This window comes from Vigna radiata, chromosome 7, assembly GCF_000741045.1.
Source record: "Vigna radiata var. radiata cultivar VC1973A chromosome 7, Vradiata_ver6, whole genome shotgun sequence".
In the NCBI taxonomy this organism is placed as follows: domain Eukaryota; kingdom Viridiplantae; phylum Streptophyta; class Magnoliopsida; order Fabales; family Fabaceae; genus Vigna; species Vigna radiata.
In genome coordinates, this window is record NC_028357.1 from 35,237,166 (window position 1) to 35,259,795 (window position 22,630).

At 30.7% G+C, this 22,630-nt stretch overlaps 3 protein-coding genes across 5 annotated transcripts; 2 read left to right on the forward strand and 1 right to left on the reverse strand.

Annotated features, from left to right (window-relative positions):
* Positions 1-8,560: 8,560 nt before the first annotated feature.
* LOC106766897 (two-component response regulator ARR5) lies at positions 8,561-10,606 on the forward strand. 2 transcript variants are annotated; one of them, XM_014651678.2, is made up of 5 exons: positions 8,561-8,801; positions 8,895-8,971; positions 9,077-9,154; positions 9,309-9,382; positions 10,131-10,606. In XM_014651678.2, the coding sequence occupies exons 1-5, from the start codon at positions 8,648-8,650 to the stop codon at positions 10,369-10,371; spliced, it is 624 nt and encodes a 207-aa protein (XP_014507164.1). In that variant the 5' UTR covers positions 8,561-8,647; the 3' UTR covers positions 10,372-10,606. The 2 variants fall into 2 exon arrangements, with proteins under 2 accessions (XP_014507164.1, XP_014507166.1); XM_014651680.2 differs by having other exon boundaries at positions 8,565-8,801; positions 9,312-9,382.
* Positions 10,607-12,599: 1,993 nt separating this feature from the next.
* LOC106767061 (zinc finger CCCH domain-containing protein 13) lies at positions 12,600-15,349 on the reverse strand. The gene is made up of 6 exons (XM_014651882.2): positions 14,655-15,349; positions 14,442-14,493; positions 13,905-13,988; positions 13,462-13,526; positions 13,205-13,360; positions 12,600-13,128 (listed from the first exon to the last, which is right to left on the reverse strand). Exons 1-6 carry the CDS (start codon positions 15,270-15,272, stop codon positions 13,078-13,080), a joined length of 1,026 nt encoding a protein of 341 aa, XP_014507368.1. The 5' UTR covers positions 15,273-15,349; the 3' UTR covers positions 12,600-13,077.
* A 2,444-nt stretch (positions 15,350-17,793) lies between these two features.
* On the forward strand, positions 17,794-19,878 carry LOC106767155 (two-component response regulator ARR5). Of its 2 annotated transcripts, none has more exons than XM_014651991.2 (5): positions 17,794-18,043; positions 18,137-18,213; positions 18,319-18,396; positions 18,552-18,625; positions 19,412-19,878. In XM_014651991.2, exons 1-5 carry the CDS (start codon positions 17,890-17,892, stop codon positions 19,650-19,652), a joined length of 624 nt encoding a protein of 207 aa, XP_014507477.1. In that variant the 5' UTR covers positions 17,794-17,889; the 3' UTR covers positions 19,653-19,878. The 2 variants fall into 2 exon arrangements, with proteins under 2 accessions (XP_014507477.1, XP_014507478.1); XM_014651992.2 differs by having other exon boundaries at positions 17,810-18,043; positions 18,555-18,625.
* The last annotated feature ends 2,752 nt before the right edge of the window (positions 19,879-22,630 follow it).

Below are 22,630 nucleotides of genomic sequence, written 5' to 3' on the forward strand. Positions count from 1 at the left end.
TGTTTTCAAATATGCATATTAAAAAAATCACCAAAAATATATGTTCAAGATATGATATCATAGCACTATATATTCAACTAGTTATTTTTACATAAGAGCACACATCTTAAACAACAATGAAAATTTCAATTTAAAATATAAAGTGTGATTGTAATTATTGCTACAAGTAATAATTAAAATTATGATGATAAAGTTTTAGAAGTTTAAAACTACATTAATTGTTTTTAATCAATAATTAGAAGTATATTTTGGTTTTTAAAATATAAATGTGAGTGAAATATGATGAAAAATCAATTGTAATTTTAAAATCAATAGAATTACATGTCTTAAATAAATCGTTTTTTAATTAGAAAGGAAAGAAAATTTATTTTTTATGATCGTAATTATAAAAAAAACGAAAAGAAACCATTAAAAAAAATAATTTCACTCGTTGATTATTTCCAAGGAAGAAAAGAGATCCAACAATTAGGCAGACTTGGATGGAAAAGTGAAAAAAAAAGTTTTTTTTTTTTTATGAGACACAAAATTAAATTGATTTTATCTTTATATATTGTGAAGAATTAAAAAATTTTAAGGATTTGATTTTATATTTTAAAAATTTGAGTGTTTTTAATTTAATTTAATTTATTAAAATAATGTTGTCCTAATCGGTCTTGTATCAGAAGTCTTTTCGCCTTGATCGGCTTAAAGCTAAGGGATATATGCTATCGCACAGCTTTTTTTCATTCTGATTTTGGAAATAACCAAAATTAGAAAAAAAATCAACTTTATTTCCATATTTTGAAATCTAAAGATTAACTTTTATTTTCTAATTTAACCACTTAAGCCATAACAATTTTTTATTTATTTAAGTAACTTGTTTATTTATTTTTAATCTTAATAGACGAATTAAAGATGAAAAGAAATGTTATCAACAAAATCAATAATGCAATAGTAAAAGAAAATAAGAAATATATATTTAAATTAAAAGGACAAAGACGTGATTTAAAAGCATTTAGGCAAATTTATATGAGAGTGATGATGTCATCCTTCACTTTGTGTGTATCGTGAAAAAACTATGAAGGAATCTGAAAGATAGCGTAAAAGAATCATATCAGCATTGTAAGTAAAATCGGAAATCTGATAAAGGTGTAGAATCCGAGACTTAGAAATCTTGGAGCACTCGTACCAAGAATATAGTGCCTACTTTAAAGAGGCAACAATAAAATAAACCTCACAAAAAATAACCCACATCACATGGAACTCCATTTATATCTTTTTATAACACAAACTTATCACTACTTCAATTAAATACATTCATAATTCAAAATAATAATTTCTAACATATATTTTTTCTCATTACAATGCTCATTAAACATTTTATTTTATGTAGTTTTTAATATTTGTATTCATTATCTGTTGTTAATTTTTAATATTGAACTCTCTTAATTTCAAGCGTTAAATTGTATAAAATTTTGTAATGTGTGTCTTTTTACCTTAAATCTTTGATACTATCACGTTTTATTTACATTATTTTTATTTATTTTAAAAAAATCATATTTAATTAATCTTTAAAACAGTCGGAAATAAATACATAAAGAGACCAAAAAATTATATTTAGAAAATCTGTAAAATATAGGACCAAAATAATATTTTACTGGAAGAATAATGAGATATATAGAAATCCATTTCCAGAAGATCTATAGTGACGAAGATTACATAGGAAACCTTATGTTTATTATCTGAGATTCAAACTGCAATCATCACACAATCCATTTGCGTAAATAATGGAACCACGTATACAAACATATGTTTGGTGCATATTTTTTTTCGTCAAAAGAAATCAAAATTTAATTTATATTTCACATTTAGTGCAGGTATGATCGATGATGATTCGGATTCATGTTTCATACCTATAAAAATGGAAATTATTTAAAATATTTTTATTTTGGAGTTGCATTTAAGTGCATGTTTGATTTTGCCTGTACGAAAATTTATTATCCATATTCATGTTAAAATTTGAAATATATATATATATATTATTTTTCTATTTTTCTTTTTTTCAAATTTAACTCCGAAGAAAGTGCGTCAATACTTATTTTTAACATATATAAAAGTTATTTATTAACTAGAAAAATTTATTTTAATATAATTATTTCTAATGGCAGATCCCTAAGATTAATTTGGTAAAACTCAAATAAATGTATACAAATTTTAAATACAAAATATACTACAAAAATGATTGATATATAGAAAAAAAAAATTGTGCAAAAGCCCCAAACAAATTCCGCTTTGTCTAAGCAAATATTGACAACCTAAATATATAGTAGTATATATTTATAAAGACGTCTTCATTCATAATAATAGAAAGCAATTAAGACAGTAGTTTGAGGTATTTAAGAATTACAGACATCCATAAATAAAACACTGAAATTTAAAACTGGAGTACTGGAGTTTTTCTCTTCAAAATACAAAGGAATTAAAACTTTAGACGCACTAAAGTTCTTCAAAATAACATAGGATTAGAGAAATGAAGCTTAAAGGACTAGAGTGCAGCATCGCCATCTCCTTCCAAAGCTGACTCCAAAGGAACCTCATCTTCCTCTGTTCACATCCAAGTGGATGATCATTGCAAAAGAAAACACATACAACAAACAAAGCAACAAACAAGCAATGGTGAGCTAGGTATAAAAAGCATGTTATACAATCACACACAACATGCAAAGTTCACTCAAAACATATTAAATGACATTACAAGACTTGTTGCATTATAAATTGACTCGTCCGGACTAGAATGATTCCCGAGCTATGGCGGGTTATGCACTACTGCTTTGCAAAGCCATTTCCAATGGGTTCCACCCTACCACACTCACGAGGTTAGTCCGTCCCGCGCCCTAGAGCATACTGGAAGTCTCCAAGACTAGGACCTCCTCCTACTACTCACCACATGATTCAATCCTCTTTACTCGAGAATGATTGATCATCGTAATTTCAGGAAAACCTCCAAGGCTGAGCTTCCATGCAATCATTCTAACACTACAAGGGCACCACCATGTATCCTCTCCTTGAGGTTCATGGAATTACGTCCATGAACCATACTTGTTACACTTACATAAATCACATACTTCGTACATACATACTTTCAAACTATAATTCACAACACAATACATCATACCCTTGATCATGTTGCACAATCAAGCCACTCAAATCAGTTATATAGACATACATACACCCTGACAAATAAACAACATCAAAAAGCTCAAATAGAAGAGAAAAAGTGTGAAACTCACTCAACCGGGTCGCACGGGGCACCAAGGTACAAGGCATGACAGCAAAAATTCTCACAGCGCACCACCCTTGGTGCGCTGAGCGAATTTTCCTGATGGGGAGTCTTTCAGCTAAAATTTGCATAGTGCATAGGACGCGCTATGCGACTCTGCATAACCTGTAGAACAAAATTCTGCAGATTTCGAGTCGCTCACACTCTTCCTACCAACTCTAGGCCCTTTTATCAACTTCTAACACCTCTAGTTCTTGCTTTGGACCTATTTAAACTTGTCTAGATGGATTTTAACAACTATACATTGATTTTAAAGTGATTTAAACTTTATTTTAGTTCTAAATTCTCCAACTCTATAACTTAGGAGCTTTAATTCAATTATACTATTTCTAATATGATTTAGTCTAGTTTTACATGCCAAACAAGTCGTAATTGGCTTATCTAAGTTGTCAAAACAGTCTAAGCACACCCAATACCCTAATTGCTCAGAATCACCTATGCACTTCCCTTCAAACTACCTAAGATGCTCCCTAATCATTAAACCATCCCTTAACTTACTTATCACAATAGGTTACTTACCCCAACCCTCTCTTACAACCCAAATTGGTCATTGGAGAAGAATCAAATGTTTGAACGCATCAAACTCACCATAAACGTCGATACATCTGACTAGTCACAACTGACTGGACCAGGCCAAGGCTTGATGGAAGCCTCCACTGAATTCATGCTTGGAGAAGCTTCACGGAATCAGAATTGGCAGCAGATGAATGAAGCAATGATGATGGATGAAGTGTATTCAAGGTGTTTGATGAAGGTCCGTGAGAGATTGATTGTGGTGTGTTAGTGAATTCTAACTCAAAGAGCTTTCCTAAGGGGAAATGAGCTAGAGGAAGTGCAAGATAACAAAGCACAAAGGTGAACTTGAGAGTTTAACAGAGATTTCAACAACATTTCATTCTGGTGAACGCTTTAGCCCTCATTGTGGTGAACGCTTGAGCACCTTCAAATCAAAGATTGTACAGTTCGGTGAATGGGAAACGTGGAAAGAATGCAGAAAACTTTTTAAGGAAAAAAAGTTTCTAAAGAGAGAAAGGAAAGTTGTCTAATGAATTTGAATTTCTGAAAAATCCTTTCTAAGACTAAGATACCCTTAGTTTATGGACCTAACTGCCTTACCATGAGACCCAATAGCCTAATACTTTCCAGACCCTTACAGTTACTCTATAGCAAAATAGTAATAAATATATAGAATATTCATAACTTTATATATAACTGTTAATTACATTAATAGTAATCTTAAAAAAAATAATAAAAGAAACATTTGGAAGTAAATTATGTTATAAAGGTTTGTCTTAAAAAAATTAAATGTCAATCATCTCCTTTATACAAACAGAGTTGGTAAGCATAACTAAACCTAAAAGTTAATAAATAATATTTAATTTTTAAATTTATAGTTAAAATAATGCAGAAAGTGTTAATAAATTTAAAGTTGATTCATGGTAATGTTTTAATATACATCAACATAAACCTTATGAATATATGCGTCACAATCGCTAATTTATTACATTCTCGTTGTGGAAATAATAAGAAGCTTTATATAAAAGACTATTCCTAGAAAGGATTTAAATAGCAAGTATCTAAATCTTTGCATCAAGAAGATTTAATGACTTTATCCTTTAGCGGAACACCGATCTGATTCTGCAAGCACTTATGAGTTTAACTTTTATCTTTATTGATGTTTAAATCTTTATCAAAGAGATTATATTTCAACTGAAAATGACAATTCAATTGTAAGTATACTATTTACAATAAAAATATAACCTCATAATATAATTTTTAATGGTCTACGTAGTGTAAGATATTGTGTATACAAAAGTCAACGTTTTAAGATACGAAATTAAAAAAGATAATTTGTAAGATATTAAGTGTAATTTTATACGTTTTTCCTCTAAATAACTTGCGTAAAATATAATCTGGAATATTTGTTTGTATCATTGAGATATGTTGTGTAACTGTATTTTCAATTAAACCTCCTCATTTTGATATATTTGAAATTTGAAATTAGATGGCCATGTATCATTTTAGGAAATTGAATTTCATCTAAGTTTATTTTATCTTATGAAAAAAAAATTAAGAAGATAAGCTAAACCAATATAAAATAGGAGTATTAAAATGAATTAATTTGACATGTTTGACTTGCTATAAACTGAATTAAAAAATATATAGTTCAATTTATTTCACTTTAATTTTATAACGTCACTCGATTTATTATGTATTGAATCACTTAGGATCTTTTGTAATTATAAAATATTTTATATATTTATTTTCAATATAATAAAAGTGAATTATTCTTTTATAAGAGTACAATGAAGGTATCTCCTTATTTCACCTGTTATAAAGATAATTGTTAAAAATTAAAATATTACTAAATAAATAAATTAAATATCTAAACTAATAAAATATTAGTGAACAACATTTCAATATTTAAAAAAGATTAAATTACACACCTATATAATTAGAAATGGTAAATAGGTATAATAAAAAAAAACTTATAAATCATTGGTAAAAGAATAACGAAAGGTTTTATTGTGTATTACAATTCAACTCACTTAAAATCCAATTTGTATCTATTTAATCTAAGTTAAGTGACATGAATTCAATCTAATTAACATTTAAAAAAATACATATTTTTTTTCAACCTAACCTTACTCAAGTATAGAGCTGTCAAAATGGGTTCAAACCTGTGGGTCAACTCGGCTCACCATGGGTTTGAGCTGGGTTGGATTTGAAAAAAATGTATTTTTTTTATGTGGATCAGATTTCAACCTAGCTCATTTAAACCCGACTCATGCGGGTTGAACCCGTGGTGGACCGGGTTGGCCCACCGATCCACCTACCTAATTTTATTTTATTAAAATTTATTTTAATTTTATAAAAAAATATTTAATATTATTTTTTTGCTTGAAAAAATTATTTAAGTTCCCTATTTTTAAAATTAATTAAATATCCATGTTGGGAGTGAAATTTGTTTAGATTTGAATTATAAAAAGTTTGTAATTTGTTATTTAAGAAAGTTGTAATTAAGTCAACCAGTGAGCCAACCCGTTTACCCACCAACCCGTGGTGGATCGGGCCGGGTTCGAATTTTTCTGCCTCGCTAATAAATGAGATAGGTTAGGTTGCCTTACTAAGTGACCAACCTGTGGTTGGTCGGACCAAATCGAGCCCAGTTACCCGTTTTAACAGCTCAAATATATGATGAACTATTTAGTTACGAATTTAAATATATTTTAACATCTCTTGAATATAAAGCGTTTTAAATCTATTTTAACATCTCTTAAATATAAAGCGTTTTGAATTACTTTACGTATGCTATAAAAAAACATATAATAAAAATTATATATAGTGTGATAAATCTTTTTATTTTGAATATTTTGATTTGAGGTTGCTATAGTAAAAATTAAAACTCAGTTAAATATACAATCCTCGTTTAAATTATATATATATATATATATATAATTTATTTATTTATTATGAGCCTTATGAGAGTATTGTACCTTGGATATATACATATAATATGATATAGATACAAGCGACATATAGATATATTACTTGCATCACATTATGGTTGACATACATGCAACAAATCACAATTCAATCACTTTTACTCAATAATATAACAATCTCCAACCACATCTCAATTCAACAATCTCGTTTGTCACGTTAAATATTGTTATTGAAACATAATTTATTTAATTTTCTAAATTATTATTTAATTGTGTTCATAATTTTCTTCTTCTTTAAGTTTCCTCCTCTATGTAATATGATAAGATTCAAGAAGACATTTGACACTGTCACATGTCTTTTGAACTGTAAATGTTCTTTTTCAAGTTTTTTTAATTTACTATCACATAAATTTGTCCATAAATTCGTATCATTCAAAGATTTCTTATCATTATTCTTGTTTGGAGAAGATTTAATCCAATTATAAAAGATCTTATCCATAAATACAAACATAAATCAAAGACACAAATCTCAACAATCAAAAATAAAAATTATACTAAAATGAGATTTGACTCTTGGAAGAGGGTGATACCTTATTATCAAAGGTTTGGAAGTCTACTGTGAAGGTCAAATAATCACTTGTAAAAATAATCAAACAATTTTAAATTAAAAATATGCTCAAAGAAAATAAAAAAATTATTTTCTAATTAAACAATCAGAGTTATGCTTTTGATTATTCGTAAGTTAGATGAAGATGATCAAATAAGTCAACTCACGTGCATATATTTTTAACCTTGTTTCTATAGTGAAAAAATGACTTTGAATATCCAAATAAATTGAAAAACAAACTAATGTATTATTAAACACTATGTTTTTTCAATTTTAAGCTTATGTTATCCTTTTCTATCATCTTGTTTTTCTTTTCCTGTTATGTTGCATTCTTTTTACTGTTGATGATTATTGATAACAAATAAAAAAGAGACCAACTAGTATTTTTTTTAAAGAAAAATGAAAATGCTCGTTATTTTTTTTCCTTTAATGTCTTTTTCTTTATTCTCTTCTCTTTCTCATTTCTTTCTCCTCTCACCCTTTTTTCTTTATTTTCTTTTTCTTTCATTTTTATAAGTTATTCTTCCTTTTGTGTTCTTATAAGATATTACCGATGTCTATATTTTTTATGCATCTAATTGTTTATGAATAAATGACTCAATGAATTTGTATTTGGAGTTTTTTTTATCCTTTATAATAGATTTTGTTTCTCTCACTCTAATGGAGGCTACAAAAGCATTCAAAGTCTTATTCTCCCAAAATAATTTTTCCCCTTTTATGAGAATATTCTATATATTCATAGACGTGAACTCCCCTTCATCCCACCACTTGAGCAATCACCTAATCTATAAACCATGTCATTATAATTTATTGATATTCTAATTTATTAATTTGTTAAAACAAAATTTACTAAAATATCAGTTGAATCTGTTTAATTAAAAATGAATTATGAAAAGTAGGTATTGAGGAGGCGCGGGAAGTACAGGGATACGGTTGGCTTCCTCTGACCGTCACCAACGTTACTATAATTAATTAATTTAAATAATAAAAGAAATAGGTAATAATAAAAGTAAGATTTTGATTTTGACCTGAGAAGGAAGGGACAAGTGGAGGTAGCATAATCGCTTCTCATGGATTTCTAAAGATCTCTCAGATTTGGATTCTCCGAATCTATCGCCTTTATTATTTTCTTTTACTTTTCATTCTTTTTCTTTTCTATATTTATATTCATCACTCTCTCTCTTTCCCTTCTAACAATATATAAATAAATTCCACCCATTTTCCCCTCTACTTTCTATTCTCACACCACCCACCTCTGTTCAACTTTTCACTTCCATGGCCATCACCGGTGAAATTTTCCGGCAAAACCTAACGGAATTGCTTGAGGAGTCTCCTTCTGGTTCGCCAGAGCTTCACGTTCTTGCCGTTGATGACAGCCTCGTTGATCGCCATGTCATTGAACGCTTGCTCAAGGTTTCTTCCTGCAAAGGTACCCGACGTTGCGAATACTGTGTTTGTGATTTTTCTTTGCTAAATCGAGATTGCTTCTCAAGTTTTTTTGTTTGGAACGGGTGTTTTTCAGTGACGGTTGTGGAGAGTGGAAGGCGTGCTCTTCAGTATTTGGGCTTGGACGGAGAGACCGGTTCTCTCGGGTTGGATGTAAGCGAATTCTGGTACTTAGTTTGTGGCGTTGTTTTGACGTTGGTGGTTGAAATAGGTCGTTGCTAACCTTTTTTTTTTTTTTTTTATTGGTTTTGTTGACAGAGTACGAAGGTTAATCTGATAATGACGGATTACTCCATGCCGGGGATGACAGGATACGAATTACTGAAGAAAATCAAGGTGTGCAGTGTCTTTGATTTTTATCCTCCGAAGGGTGTTTTCTGTTATTTGGATAATTCCTTTTATTTGAGGATTGATAACTGCAGAGTTTGTCGATTGATTGTAAACAGGGAGGGAGTTTATTCTTAATAACACTTCTTTCTGTTAAATTCAGCAGGAGTCTTCCATGTTTAGAGAGATTCCGGTGGTGATCATGTCGTCGGAGAATGTTTTGACTCGAATTGACAGGTAAACTCTCCATTAGTTTACACGTCTTTTGGATCTGTTATGGAATTGAAGGTGTTATCTAGTTTTTTTATTTTTTATTTACCAATGAACTTTTCAAATAATTTCTATATTTGGCAGCGATTACAATTTTGATGGTGTTTGTTGTTTGGTTGGTCTATGAACCGGCAAGGTGAAGTAGAAAATGTATTTGGATACACCATTTTCGAATCCAATCCATAAGTTGAATTTCAATTGATATCAACGTTTTTCTAAATCTAACCTGACACTGACAAGGATAGTTACTGACATACTACCTCAAAATGTTAGGTACTTATCCTTATGTAGATCTGACGTATTGAATAGTAATTAAAGTTCCCCCAGATGGGGCACCGTGATTGGCTATGCCATGATTAGCTTAGTACTAATTATGCTGGAAGCCATCGACTGAAAAAATCAAAACAGGGATTGGGGATGCGCTTTGCAAATATTCAGTAGTCACCAAATTTCTTTTCAGAATTTGAATAATGAGTCTACTTCCATCAACAAAATATAGAGAAAATCTTTTACCTTAGTTTTTTTTTTCGCTGCATTGTTCTTGTGGTGATATAAGCTTTCTGGTAATTTATCAAGTTGCACTAAAACATAGCATTATATCCTACATCTGGCAATAATGCATACTATATTTTGTAACCAGAGTATTTGTAGATACTTGTTTGTAACCAGTATTTATAAGCATGCTTCTCAACAGTTGATTCCTACGAATTGACAGGTGCCTGGAGGAAGGAGCAGAGGAGTTTCTGCTAAAACCGATAAAATTGTCAGATGTAAGACGCTTGAAAGATTTCATCATGAAAGGGAAAGTAAAGGAAGTTGAAAAGAAATCTCTCAAAAGAGTGAGATCAATTGATTGCAGTCCACCATTATCTGCAACATACTCACCCATCTCTCTTCCATGCGATCCGTCACCATCATTGCTCTCACCATTATCCTCAAAGAAGGCTAGATTGTGATGTGATCACAGATTCACTACTGCCTGTCTCCAATTTTGTCGACTCAAGGTGTTAATATCAAAGCTTGTGGTGTGTTTTGCATTTGTTCACCAATCTATACCTTAAGAATCAGAAAAGCAAATGTCAGAATCGCTAATTTTTTTCCTCTTTTTCATTTGATCTTGCTCATGTACAGTGAAAAATCATCATTATATACAGAAATAGAGAGCTATTCTGCAACATTTTCTTACCCAAATACCTCTATTCCTTTGTTCTTCACTGATAATGGTTTCTCTAACTTCATGAAGTACTAGACCAGAACATACCATTCCATGCTCAACATTTCAAAATTGAATAATGTACTCAGTTTTTAAACTTTAGGAAAAATCACAAGGAAGACTATAAATTGTTGAATATAGAACATACCATTCCATGCTCATTTCTTGTGTTTTTAATTTTTTTTAATTTTATTTTAATACCCTTGTACTTTTGCTGTTTCCAATTCATAAAAGGCCAAAAGTTTTCATTGTAAGCAAGAGTTGAAGATCTAGCACTGAGTTATTAATCGATTTCTCACTAATCTTATCAGACTGTGCCGCTCAGAAGCTAGCGAGTCCAAATTGAATGGCATTATCATTCATTAATAATAAATTCTGAATAATATTTTACCACCTACCAAAAAGCACTCAGATGACAATACCCTGAAGATGCGGTTTTTTAAAAGAATCTGTGAGAGAACAGCCGACCGTCACAGTAGAAGAAATAAGTAGTAATCAAAGCCCTTCCAAAAAAATCTATTATCCAACGAAGCAGCAACTGCATTATTGTTGCCTTCCAAGTTTGAAATTGAGAACCAGCATCATTTTGATATACAAAACAGGGTAAGTATTATGGCTCAGATAAGCATTGCATCATAGCAAAATATAATGATATTTAAACAATAATTTATTTTGACAATATTTAAACATTGATTACGTGTTAAAAGATACTGATAATAATCATAAACATTATTATGAAATAATTTTTAACCAATCACATATTAACACGTAATTAATGTTTAAATGTTGTCAAAAAATATTGTCTAAATATCATTATACCATAACAAACAGAAGCGTAATCAATTTTATTCCTAATTACCACTTGCAATATATTGGAGTTGGTACAGTTGGATCATTACACCCACCGTCAATAAATTGTCTCACCCTTTGATCTCGTTGGCATCAATTATGAATTGACATTTCTGAGGGAAATTTATACCCTGTTTACCTGGATAGGATTTTTAAAAATCCAATCTAATTATTTCTGTTTTAGATCTAAATCTATACTATTTTTTTTAAACAAGTTAGGATTCTTCAAATATTTGGATTAAATTTTAAATCCAAAATTACACTTCAAAAAATAGTTATAATCTTTGAAAATTGGTTTGCTACTTATTTTGTAAATAATGTTTTCTCAAAGTTGATTTTAAATATAAATTAATTAAACATAATATATATTTTCTAAGTATATTACGAAGTTATTTTTCTTGTAAAAATTATCAGTCAAAAAGAGTGAGAATATTAGTAGAATAAAACTTAAGTTAAATTGATATTGATGTCTTTTTTTAGAGTTAAGAATTTTTCCAATAAAATGTTTAATTAGTAATTTCATTCTTGTATTTAAGTTTATGATTATTCTTTTATATTTTTTTGACTTAAATAAATCCATATAAACAACACAATTTCATCCATATTGTTGTCTCTTTCACATTAAATATCGTCTTTCGAATCAAAGATCTTCATTTTTATTACTATAAAAATAAATATTAAGTGCAAAGTTAATAAATAAATTTATATATTTATTAATAATAAAATGACTGATTTAATTAAAATTAGTTAATTTAGGCTAATGATTTATATAAAAAATTTAAAAAAAGTTTCTAGACAAAATTAACTTTTCTACAATTTTAGTTTTTTTTTTAAATATTAAGATATTTATTTAATAATTATTTCAAGAATAATTACATATTAACATTAATTTTTATTTAATTAGCAGACATAAAATAAACATGAACTGAATTCAAACGAAACTAACAGAATTAAAATAATCTAAAAAAAAAACTATTATAATAAGTTTGTAGATTTTTTCCATATCAGGTTAAAAACTTAATATTAATTACATAATAAACTCAACCAACCATTTTTTTCTTTTTACAATTAATAATCACTCATTTCTTCCAAAACCAACGAATCCTTGAAAGCTAAATTCAATTAATTTTTCAACCTTGTATATTTTATGTCTTGATAATTTCATCCCATACATGAATCATCTGCAATAGGCCAATAAGAGACTTGAAATTTGAGACGGAGATAAGGCCTTATTACACATCCAATGAAGTTGCATCATCGTTCATCTATCTAAGGTGACATTGTTAAAAATGTACATAAAATGAGTCGGCACCAAATACAACCAGATGGTGAACACTGCACATGAGAGGTAAAGCCTCTGTATTAACATTGTGCCATCTGCAATCTCTCCCTCTAAATACTTCACTACCAAACTCACTTGAAAATGATGGCAGTTGCCGGTATGATTGCTTAAAGCAATCTCACACCATATAGAAACTAAAAGTAATTTTACAGTAAATCCAGGTGCAAAACTGAAATTTTTGTAGACATGGTAAAAGCCAAATCCTTGGGACATTTTGGCCAACTTTTCTGTCATCATATCAACTTTAAGGGGAAAATTCTAAGCCTGCCGAACCCGATCACGCCAAGACCCCTTTTGCTTGGCCAGCAACTGAAATAAAATATAACAGGGTTACTTGAATTATTTGTTATACTCATCCATAGCCTGTGGCATAGAAAATGCTTACTGTTTCACTTAAGAGGCTTGTAACCAGATCTTTTTTATCCACCTCCTTCTCGTTCTCCCTTTCAGGCTCACTATCTGTACTAGTGGGAGGTAGAAGCGCCGGAGTACCGAACATTGCTTCTTCATGAGCAGCTTGTATTTGTTCCTCCCTCCTAGCCTACGTAACAATATGAAATTTATTTTTCCAAACAATGATCAGACATCTCCATCAAAGAGGAACCAAACTGACTATTCAAACATTAGAGAAGAGGAAGATACCTGAACTGCAGAAAATCTAAAACTTTGGCCGATGTGTTTGACTAAGGATGCATCATCTTCAGCGACTGCAGATGGAGTGCGTGAACAATCAGTTCTATTAGGTTCAACAAAATCCATCACCACTAACTTTCATTACAAGCGTATATAGCTGAAAACACCATCATTCAACAACGGAAAAGTAGGAACTCTTAACAAAAACATATAAATAACCGACAAACATACGATTAATTACACAATACTGAGAAAAGTGTTCCTTTAATTTCCAATAACAAGATACAGAAACAATGTAAAAATCTTCTAGTTTTAGTGACTTTTACCAAGAGCGGGGAACAACTAGCAGTCAAGGCAAATTAAAAGGAATTAAAAACAAAGGATTAAATTGAATAATTCATAGGAACACAACAGATAGAAATCCCACAAATATATCAAGAAACAAGTCTGACCTTCGACTTCTTCTTCGTCAAGAGGGGCATCCTTGTTAAACTCAAATCGCTCCCAGCCCACGCCCTTTTCTGAATCATGTGCAGCTACATTTAAAAGTATCAAGTATATTAGAAAAGAATTCAATACCATATGAACAAACCATCTCATTTGGCAAGCTAGAGAGCAAATATTTATAATTTATATCGACACTTCAAGGGTGAAACATTAAAATTTGGTTTGTTATAGCTAACTCTTTTCATATATATAGTAGCAACCTTAACTAGTAGTTTCTAACATCAAATGATCATATATTACAAGAAGACCAGAGAAGGCAAGAAAAGTATTCGTACCAAAAACTAAGTTTTCCGAGTAAGATTAACATAATCATTTCATTCTCAAAGTAGTCGACTACAGGAAAGATTTTCAGAACATTCAGGATCAGTGCATCTAACATCAGTGTTCGATACGTCAAGAAAAATAATTCATTTCGAGACATATGGTGAAAATGCATTTAAGAAGTATGGATAATTTCTGCCTTGGGAGATCTATTGGCTTACCAGTTTGAGAGAGCTGAAGCTTCATCTTGGCTTTGACTCTTTCAGCCGATGACTGTACACAATAGCAACAAAAGATGTCCATGGATCATGACAAACAAATTCCAGCCAATAGTAGAGAGAATTTATAAAGAGTGTCTAGACATGAAAGCAACATCTTCATCAGGCCAAAGCGAGAGAAAGAAAAAAAAAAGAAATTAGAAGAGTTGAACGTACCATACGGTCATAACCTTCAATTAGGCTGGGATAATCAGTCCCGACATTCCTTCCCTTTCTCGCTTCACTCGCTTTCCCTATATCATTCGCCTCCTTCTCCGACCTACGCTGTCTGCGAGGAGAAACGCTTCTGCTTCTACTTCTCCGTCTCCCTCTCTCCCTATCCCTGTCCCCTTCGGAATCTCTATACCTATATCTCTCTCTGCTCCTGCTTCGCCTCCGCGATTCCCTGTATCTGTCTCCGCTCCTGCTTCGTCTTCTACTCCTATCCTTATCCCTATCCCTATCCCTGTCCCTCTCCCTGCTGGAAACCCTAGGCTCGGAAGATAGCTTCTTCTTGAGCTTGTCGTGAATGGATTGCAGTTGCGCTTGCTTCTCCGACTCGGAAGGAGCGGAGGTAGCATTAACTTTCGGGGGCTTGTCGGATTGGGAAGCGGTGGAGGAGGCTTTGACGAATTTGGAGAGAAAGGAGGAGGAGGAGGCGAGGGCGGAGCCGGGTTTGGGAACGTCGTCGTTTGATGCGGAAGAGGAAAAGCCGAGACCTTGCTTAAATCTTGCGGCCCCCTCGCCCTTGCGGGTCAACTCTTCGTAGTACGCCGCTGCTTTTTCTTCTTCCATCTCTATTCTCTATTCTTCACTTCTCATTCTTCATCCCACACTTTCACAAAGTAGCAATCACTTTCTGGAAAATGAGGAATGGAACCACATTTTAACATTTTTTGTAGAATTGCATGAATTATTTATTTTACATTTTTCTTATTCTGACCCCTTGTTTATTTTTTTTTTCAAAATATTTATTTTCACACAATTCCGATTTAAGGTGTTTGGGTAATTGTCCTAAATCTTTAAGGTGCATTCAATTTTTATAGATAAAAAATAATTAAACATGTTTTAAAAAACTAAAAATCAATTGATGTGTTTTTTTTAATGTAACTTGTAAGGTATTGAGCACCAAGCATAATTTTAACAAACTGCAAGAATCTACCATATTTAAAACATCATCCAAATAAGAGTATTGTTTGAAAACATTACGTCATTACAAAAAATAAAACGTATTAATATGAAATATATTAATTTCTTATGAAGTTAGTATCTTTTCCATTATCTGTAGTTAGATTATTGTAAATTAAATCATTTGGAATTATATATTTCAAATTTCACTAGAAAGCATAACAAGTTATGTGGCCGTTTCGGTATAATTTATTTGAGAAGTTATACTGGAAAGTTAGAGACAATAAATTAAATTGGTTTGTGGTGGAATGAGAGTAGATGAAGTTATTAAAATAAATTGGTCATAAACAAGTAATGGCTTCCGAATTTTTTTTACATTAAGTTATGGAAGTCTACCGTATAGCCCGATCTGCCATGCTTAATACTCCATATTAAAAGAAAGGATGCATTGGCTAGCAAATCTGACAGTACCGAATGGTCAGTAATAGGAACGGTCGATCATTGAGAATTAATAGGTTTTAATATACTGATATTAGAACGAGATTGAGTCCGAACTAAGATTTCACTCACGTGAGGTTCGTGTCGAAAATTATGTATAAACAAAAATCATTTTTAACATGGCAATTTATGGTTGATATTGAAATGATACGGTGGGTCCCACCATTTAAATATATATTTTTTTAAAAAGATAGTTTTTGAAGAAAAAAAAAAACAGTGTCATTTGAGTGTAATTGATACGTGTGCGTCTTATTGTACCAACACCCATATATAAATACAAGTCACACGTAAGAAGTAAGTGATCGTATTTACTGTGTATTTAATACTGTTATTTTGAACAACTTACTAACTTAAATTTACTGTGTATTTAATATTGTTATTTTGAACAACTTATTAACTTAAATATCAGATAACCTTTAATAAGTATATTTTCGGACAATAAAATCGATAAAACGAAGACAGACAAAAAAAAATTGTTACTAAACTAAATCTTAAAAAAAATTGTATAGATATTAAAAGTAACTCAACCCCACGTCCAAAATAATAGATATAATTGCAAGTTGGATTAATCTTATCATATTTGAAGTTTCTTATGATTATGGAATGCAATAACATATACTAAACCAGTTACTACTAAAGCAATTAATGGATGCGAATTGATATAATAAATTAAATTGATGAAAATATTTATGGCTTTAAGGTATGGTTATGTGTTTGACTTAAATTTTGATGTTAGGTTATTAAAGATCATTTAAATATCCCGAGTTTTGTTAACTTTTGGTATTTGAATGGTAATGTAATACAACATTAAATGCTTGAATGAAAATTTGTGGTTTAAATTACAAAATTACTGAGATAAAGTTCTTCATTTTCAAAGCTCATAAAAAAAAGTTATAAATTTTAAAGAATATAGTTAATGTAAAAACACTCACCTCAAAGTATTATAAGAGTTTAAAAAATTTTAATTTTAAATTAACAATTTATTTAAAACAGTGTGATTTAATTATTTTAATATTAAAAATTTAAAGTGTAAATAAAATTTTTACATAACAAGTTTTATTATTTTAAAACAATGTACCTAAAAATGTTTTATTTATAATTGTTTTTTTTTTCTTTAAGTTTTATTAGTGTTTGTTCATCTGTTTAAATTCATTAGAATCATTCTTATAATGAGTTATTCGTTTCTGTTTAATCGGTTTTTTTTTGAATAAAATAAGTTGGTTTTTCATTATTTTTCTTAATCTATATGTTTTTTTTGCTTGTAAAATATTTCGATTTATACGTACTATTTAAAATTTCTTTAATATATCCTAATTGTGTTTATGCTGTGTCTTAATCATTATAAAAAAAGTTATAAATAATAAAGTAAAGTTTTAATGAAATAAAAAATATTTATACATATTATAGCATTTATTTATTTTAAAAATTATTTTAATAAGATTTGAGTTGAATCTATTTAATTAGAAGTGGACCCAAAAGAGGTACCGGCTGGCCTGGTCTGACCGTGACCAAACTTAGTATTATTAATTCATTTAAATAATAAAAGAAAGTATGATTTTGATTTTGACCTGAGAAGAGAAGGGACAGGTGGAGGTGGCATAAGGATTTCTAAAGATCTCTCAGATTTCGATTCTCCCAATCTATCTCTTTTATTATTTTCTTTTACTTTTTATATTTATATTCATCACTCTCTCACTCTCCCTTTCCCTTCTAACAATATATAAATAAAATTTTCTCTCTACTTTCTATTCTCACACCACTCACCTCTGTTCAACTTTTCACTTCCATGGCCATCACCGGTGAAATTTTCCGGCAAAACCTAACGGAATTGCTCGAGGAGTCTCCTTCTGGTTCGCCAGAGCTTCACGTTCTTGCCGTTGATGACAGCCTCGTTGATCGCCATGTCATCGAACGTCTGCTCAAGGTTTCTTCCTGCAAAGGTACCCGACGTTGCGAATAGTGTGTTTGTGATTTTCGTTTGCCAAATCGAGATTGGTGCTGAAGTTTTTGTGTTTGGAACGGGTGTTTTTCAGTGACGGTTGTGGAGAGTGGAAGGCGTGCTCTTCAGTATTTGGGCTTGGACGGAGAGACCGGTTCTCTCGGGTTGGATGTAAGCGAATTCTGGTACTTAGTTTGTGGCGTTGTTTTGACGTTGGTGGTTGAAATAGGTCGTTGCTAACCTTTTTTTTTTTTTTTTTATTGGTTTTGTTGACAGAGTACGAAGGTTAGTCTGATAATGACGGATTACTCCATGCCGGGGATGACAGGATACGAATTACTCAAGAAAATCAAGGTGTGTAGTGTCTTTGATTTTCATCCTCCGAAGGGTGTTTTTGTGTTATTAGGATAATTCCTTTTATTTGAGAATTGATAACTGCAGAGTTTGTCGATAGATTGTAAACAGGGAGGGAGTTTATTCTTCATAACACTTCTTTCTGTTAAATTCAGCAGGAGTCTTCCGTGTTTAGAGAGATTCCAGTGGTTATCATGTCGTCGGAGAATGTTTTGACTCGAATTGATAGGTAAACTCTCCATTGGCTTACACTTCTTTTGGATCTGTATGCAATTGTAGGTGCTATCTAATTTTTTTTTATCATTGAACTCTTCCAAGTAATTTCTATATTTTGGCATGGATTGCAATTTCGATGGTGTTCGTTATTCGGTCTATGAACTGGCAGGGTGAAGTAGAAAATGTATAGAGAATGTTGTGATGTACTTCCTATTGCATCTACAACAAGATGGTATTTTAGTGAAAAAAATACGCGTATTTGGATACGATTGTGGAATCCTTTCCATAAGTTGAATCTCAAATGATATCAACTTTTTTCTAACTCTAGCCTGATATTGACAAGGATAGTTATACTGACATACTACCTCATAATGTAGTACGTATCCTTGTGTAGATCTGACATATAGAATAGTAATTAAAGTTCCCTAGAAATCTTTTATAGCCATTAGGACATTTGGTGGCACCGTGATTGGTTATGCCATGATTAGCTTAGCACCGACAAAAAATCATAATAGGGATTTGGGACATGCATTGCAAATAGTAAATATTTACCAAATTCATTGACAGAATTTCCAGAATAAGTCCCCTTCCCTCGTCAAAATATATAGCCAAAATCCTTTACCTAAGATAGAGGTTTGTGACATGAGTTTTTTTTTTTTTTAATGTTCTTGTGGTGATATAAGCTTCTGGTAATTTATCAAATTGTATCAAAACATTGCATTATATCACGCACCTACCAATAATGCATACTTGTATTCCTAGGCATGTTTCTCAACAGTTGATTCCTGCGAATTGACAGGTGCCTGGAGGAAGGAGCAGAGGAGTTTCTGTTGAAACCTGTAAAATTGTCAGATGTAAGACGCTTGAAAGATTTCATCATGAAAGGGAAAGTGAAGGAAGTTGAAAAAAAATCTCTCAAAAGAATGAGGTCAGTTGATTGCGGTTCACCCTTGTCTGCAACATACTCACCCATCTCTCTTTCATGCGATCCGTCACCATCATTGCTCTCACCATTATCCTCAAAGAATGCTAGATTGTGATGTGATCACAGATTCACTACTGCATGTCTCCAATTTTGTCGACACCAGGTGTTGATATCAAAGCACGTGTTGTGTTTTTGCATCTGTTCACCAATCTATACCTTAGGAATCAGAAAAGCAAGTGTCAGAATCGATAATTTTTTGACCATTTGTTTGTCATTTGGTCTTGCTCATGTACAGTAGAAAATCATCAATATATACCGAAATAGAGAGCTATTCTGCAACATTTTCTTACCCAAATACCTCCATTCCTTCATTCTTCACTGATCATGGTTTATTTAACTTTATTAAGTGTAAGAATCTTGTAATATTTGAATATTTAAAATATAATAAAATATAAAAAAATTGAACAGTATGCTCGGTCTTGGAAGTTTAGAAAAAATCATAAGGAAATCGATACAATCTTTGAAGCCTTGTTTTCCAAACTTCCAAAGAAAAATTGAGTTCAAAGCTCATTAACCTTGTTCAACAAAATAAACCTTTATTTTGAACTCCAAATAATCCCAAGATTTTAACTTAGTTTAGACCACTGCTTATAAGGCTTACTAAGTTGGTTAAGAGGTCATATACGTTTAGAAGGTCTAAATAGAACTTGAAGTCAAAATGAATGTTTATGTTGCTTTGTATTTCCTATTTTTATAATAATTTGAGTGATTTATATTTTGGACAACATGACTTTATAAATAATGCAGACATTTGTGTTTAAAGATGCTTGTATACTCCATAAATTTGGATCAACAGATTTATTATTAGCGAGAGGGAGAAAGCCAATGATCCTTGGGGCGATGGAATTGCAAACGATACACATAAGGTGAAAAATTACACAAATTTATTGTAGATGACTATTAAAATGACAAATCTACTCTTACTTTTTTTTAATCTTTGTTACAAAGCTAGACATGCATATATTAATAATATTATTTTAACTAAACTGTAAAAAGTCCCTATTCCCAACATATATTAATAATGTTGTAACTTTTTTTATAATTCAATATGTAATTAAATTTATTTGCAATTAGTCACATTTTATTTTAAATTATTTATACCTGTTGAAATTTTATTTTAACTAAATAAACTTTATTTATTTTAACTAAATATATTTTATTTGCTGTTCATTTTAATTATAAAAGTAAAAGTGTAATATTACATTTTAATCTATTAAAACATACATTTATCTTACATATCCATCAAATCATTCACAGACTCTTACGATTTTTTTTTCAAATCTCTTAATTTATCCCTTATAACAAATAATATTACAACCTTTTCACATTCATCCACTTTTTTTCTTATAAATATAGATTTGGGAGAGTGAATTAATATGTTTGAGGGAAAAGAAACAACATTGGAGCGGTGTTTGTTATAATAAAGTGAAAATAGAGTTTGTTAATGATTTGATAGATTAATAAAAAAAAATACTTTAATAAATAAAATTGTTAATTATGGTAAAAATTATTATTAAATAAGATGTAATTGTTATTAATATTAATATTAATATTATTTATTTAATAATTATTATCATCAATATTATTAGTATAATTATTATTACTATTAATTTTTTAATAGTTTTTATTAATAATTAATATTATTTTTGCTGGCACATTTAAAAGCATTTCACCACAAAACTAAAATTCAAATAAAAGTGAAAGATATTTGTATAAAACAACTTTTGATGAAATATTTTTCTTCTCTAGTCTGTTTACCCATGTGAGGAAAGGATTCAATGACGGTAGATTCATGGGATGAAAGACATCATAAATGTTAGATAACATTATTTACTGATGTCATTGTTCATTTGTTTCTTTTTAAGTGCTAAACTGAAGATGAATGACTTTAATAAAGTTATCAACAGAATGATTAATATTAGGAAGTGAAGCAAATTAGATAATTTTATAAGAACTAAATGAGAGAATGGTCACATATTTTAGGGATGTGGATGATAATTCGTTCTACAGTGAAAATACAGAAGATGTATTTAAAGAAGATGAGAGAGAAAATCTACAACTTGGGAGGATTGGTTCCAGTAGAAACACCATGAAACGTAGCGTACATGATCATCTGCAAGGGAGCCTCTCGTTCAATGCCAGCCATAGATAGACCTTGCACCGATATGGAATCTGCAGTTGCCAAAACTATCTCCATTGTTATCCATTTCCCATATTTTCTTTCTTTCTTTCTTTTGGCGGTGAAGTAATTGATAAGACTGGTGCAAATGATGAACAAGGGCGCCCAAGATGTGGTAAAAGGATGAATCAACTTCCTCAATAAACGAGGGTGAGTAAGTAGCCATGTGGTTTTCTTGTTTGTAATTTATTCCAAATCACGTATGGTTCTCATTGCAGCAATCTCTCTTTCTTTATGTATACAAAATTAATAAAAATGTTCCCAATGTTTTAGAACGTTCAACCTTTTGATTAATTATTCAGTAAATTGAATAATTTCAAATGTAATAATCCTTTTGCTTCGTTCTTACATATGATAATTGTTTGATTGTAGCGGGATGAATCGGGTTCTTGTTTGATAAGTGTTAAAAATGAGTGAACTTAAAACAACTGTATGTTTTTGGCAACCTTCTTTTCTTAATTTTGGATCCCAATTATTTTGACAACGTCACGTGTTGGCTTGTCATTGGGCATTTTTTTTTAAAAAAAATTCCAAAAAAGTGACGTAATTTAATATGAAATGGTTTCAAATATTTGTTTCCGAGTTTGTCCTTGGCCAGATTCATGTGACATAAAAGTTCTCTTTCTTCCCTGTTTCATCAGTTGTTGAGTTTCTCTGACAGGTTCGTTCTCTTCCCTTACGGTCATCCAAAATCGTTTTCGTCTTCGTTTTTGTCATCTCACTGTCGTTGGTCCTTGTGGTTGCCCTCTTGGCCTTCGTTATCGGGGTGGGTGTTGCGATGATTGCATTTTTTGGTTGTTGGTGTGTTTGTGTTGCGAAATGGCGAGTTCTTCGACCCGGGTAAGCGCGTTAAT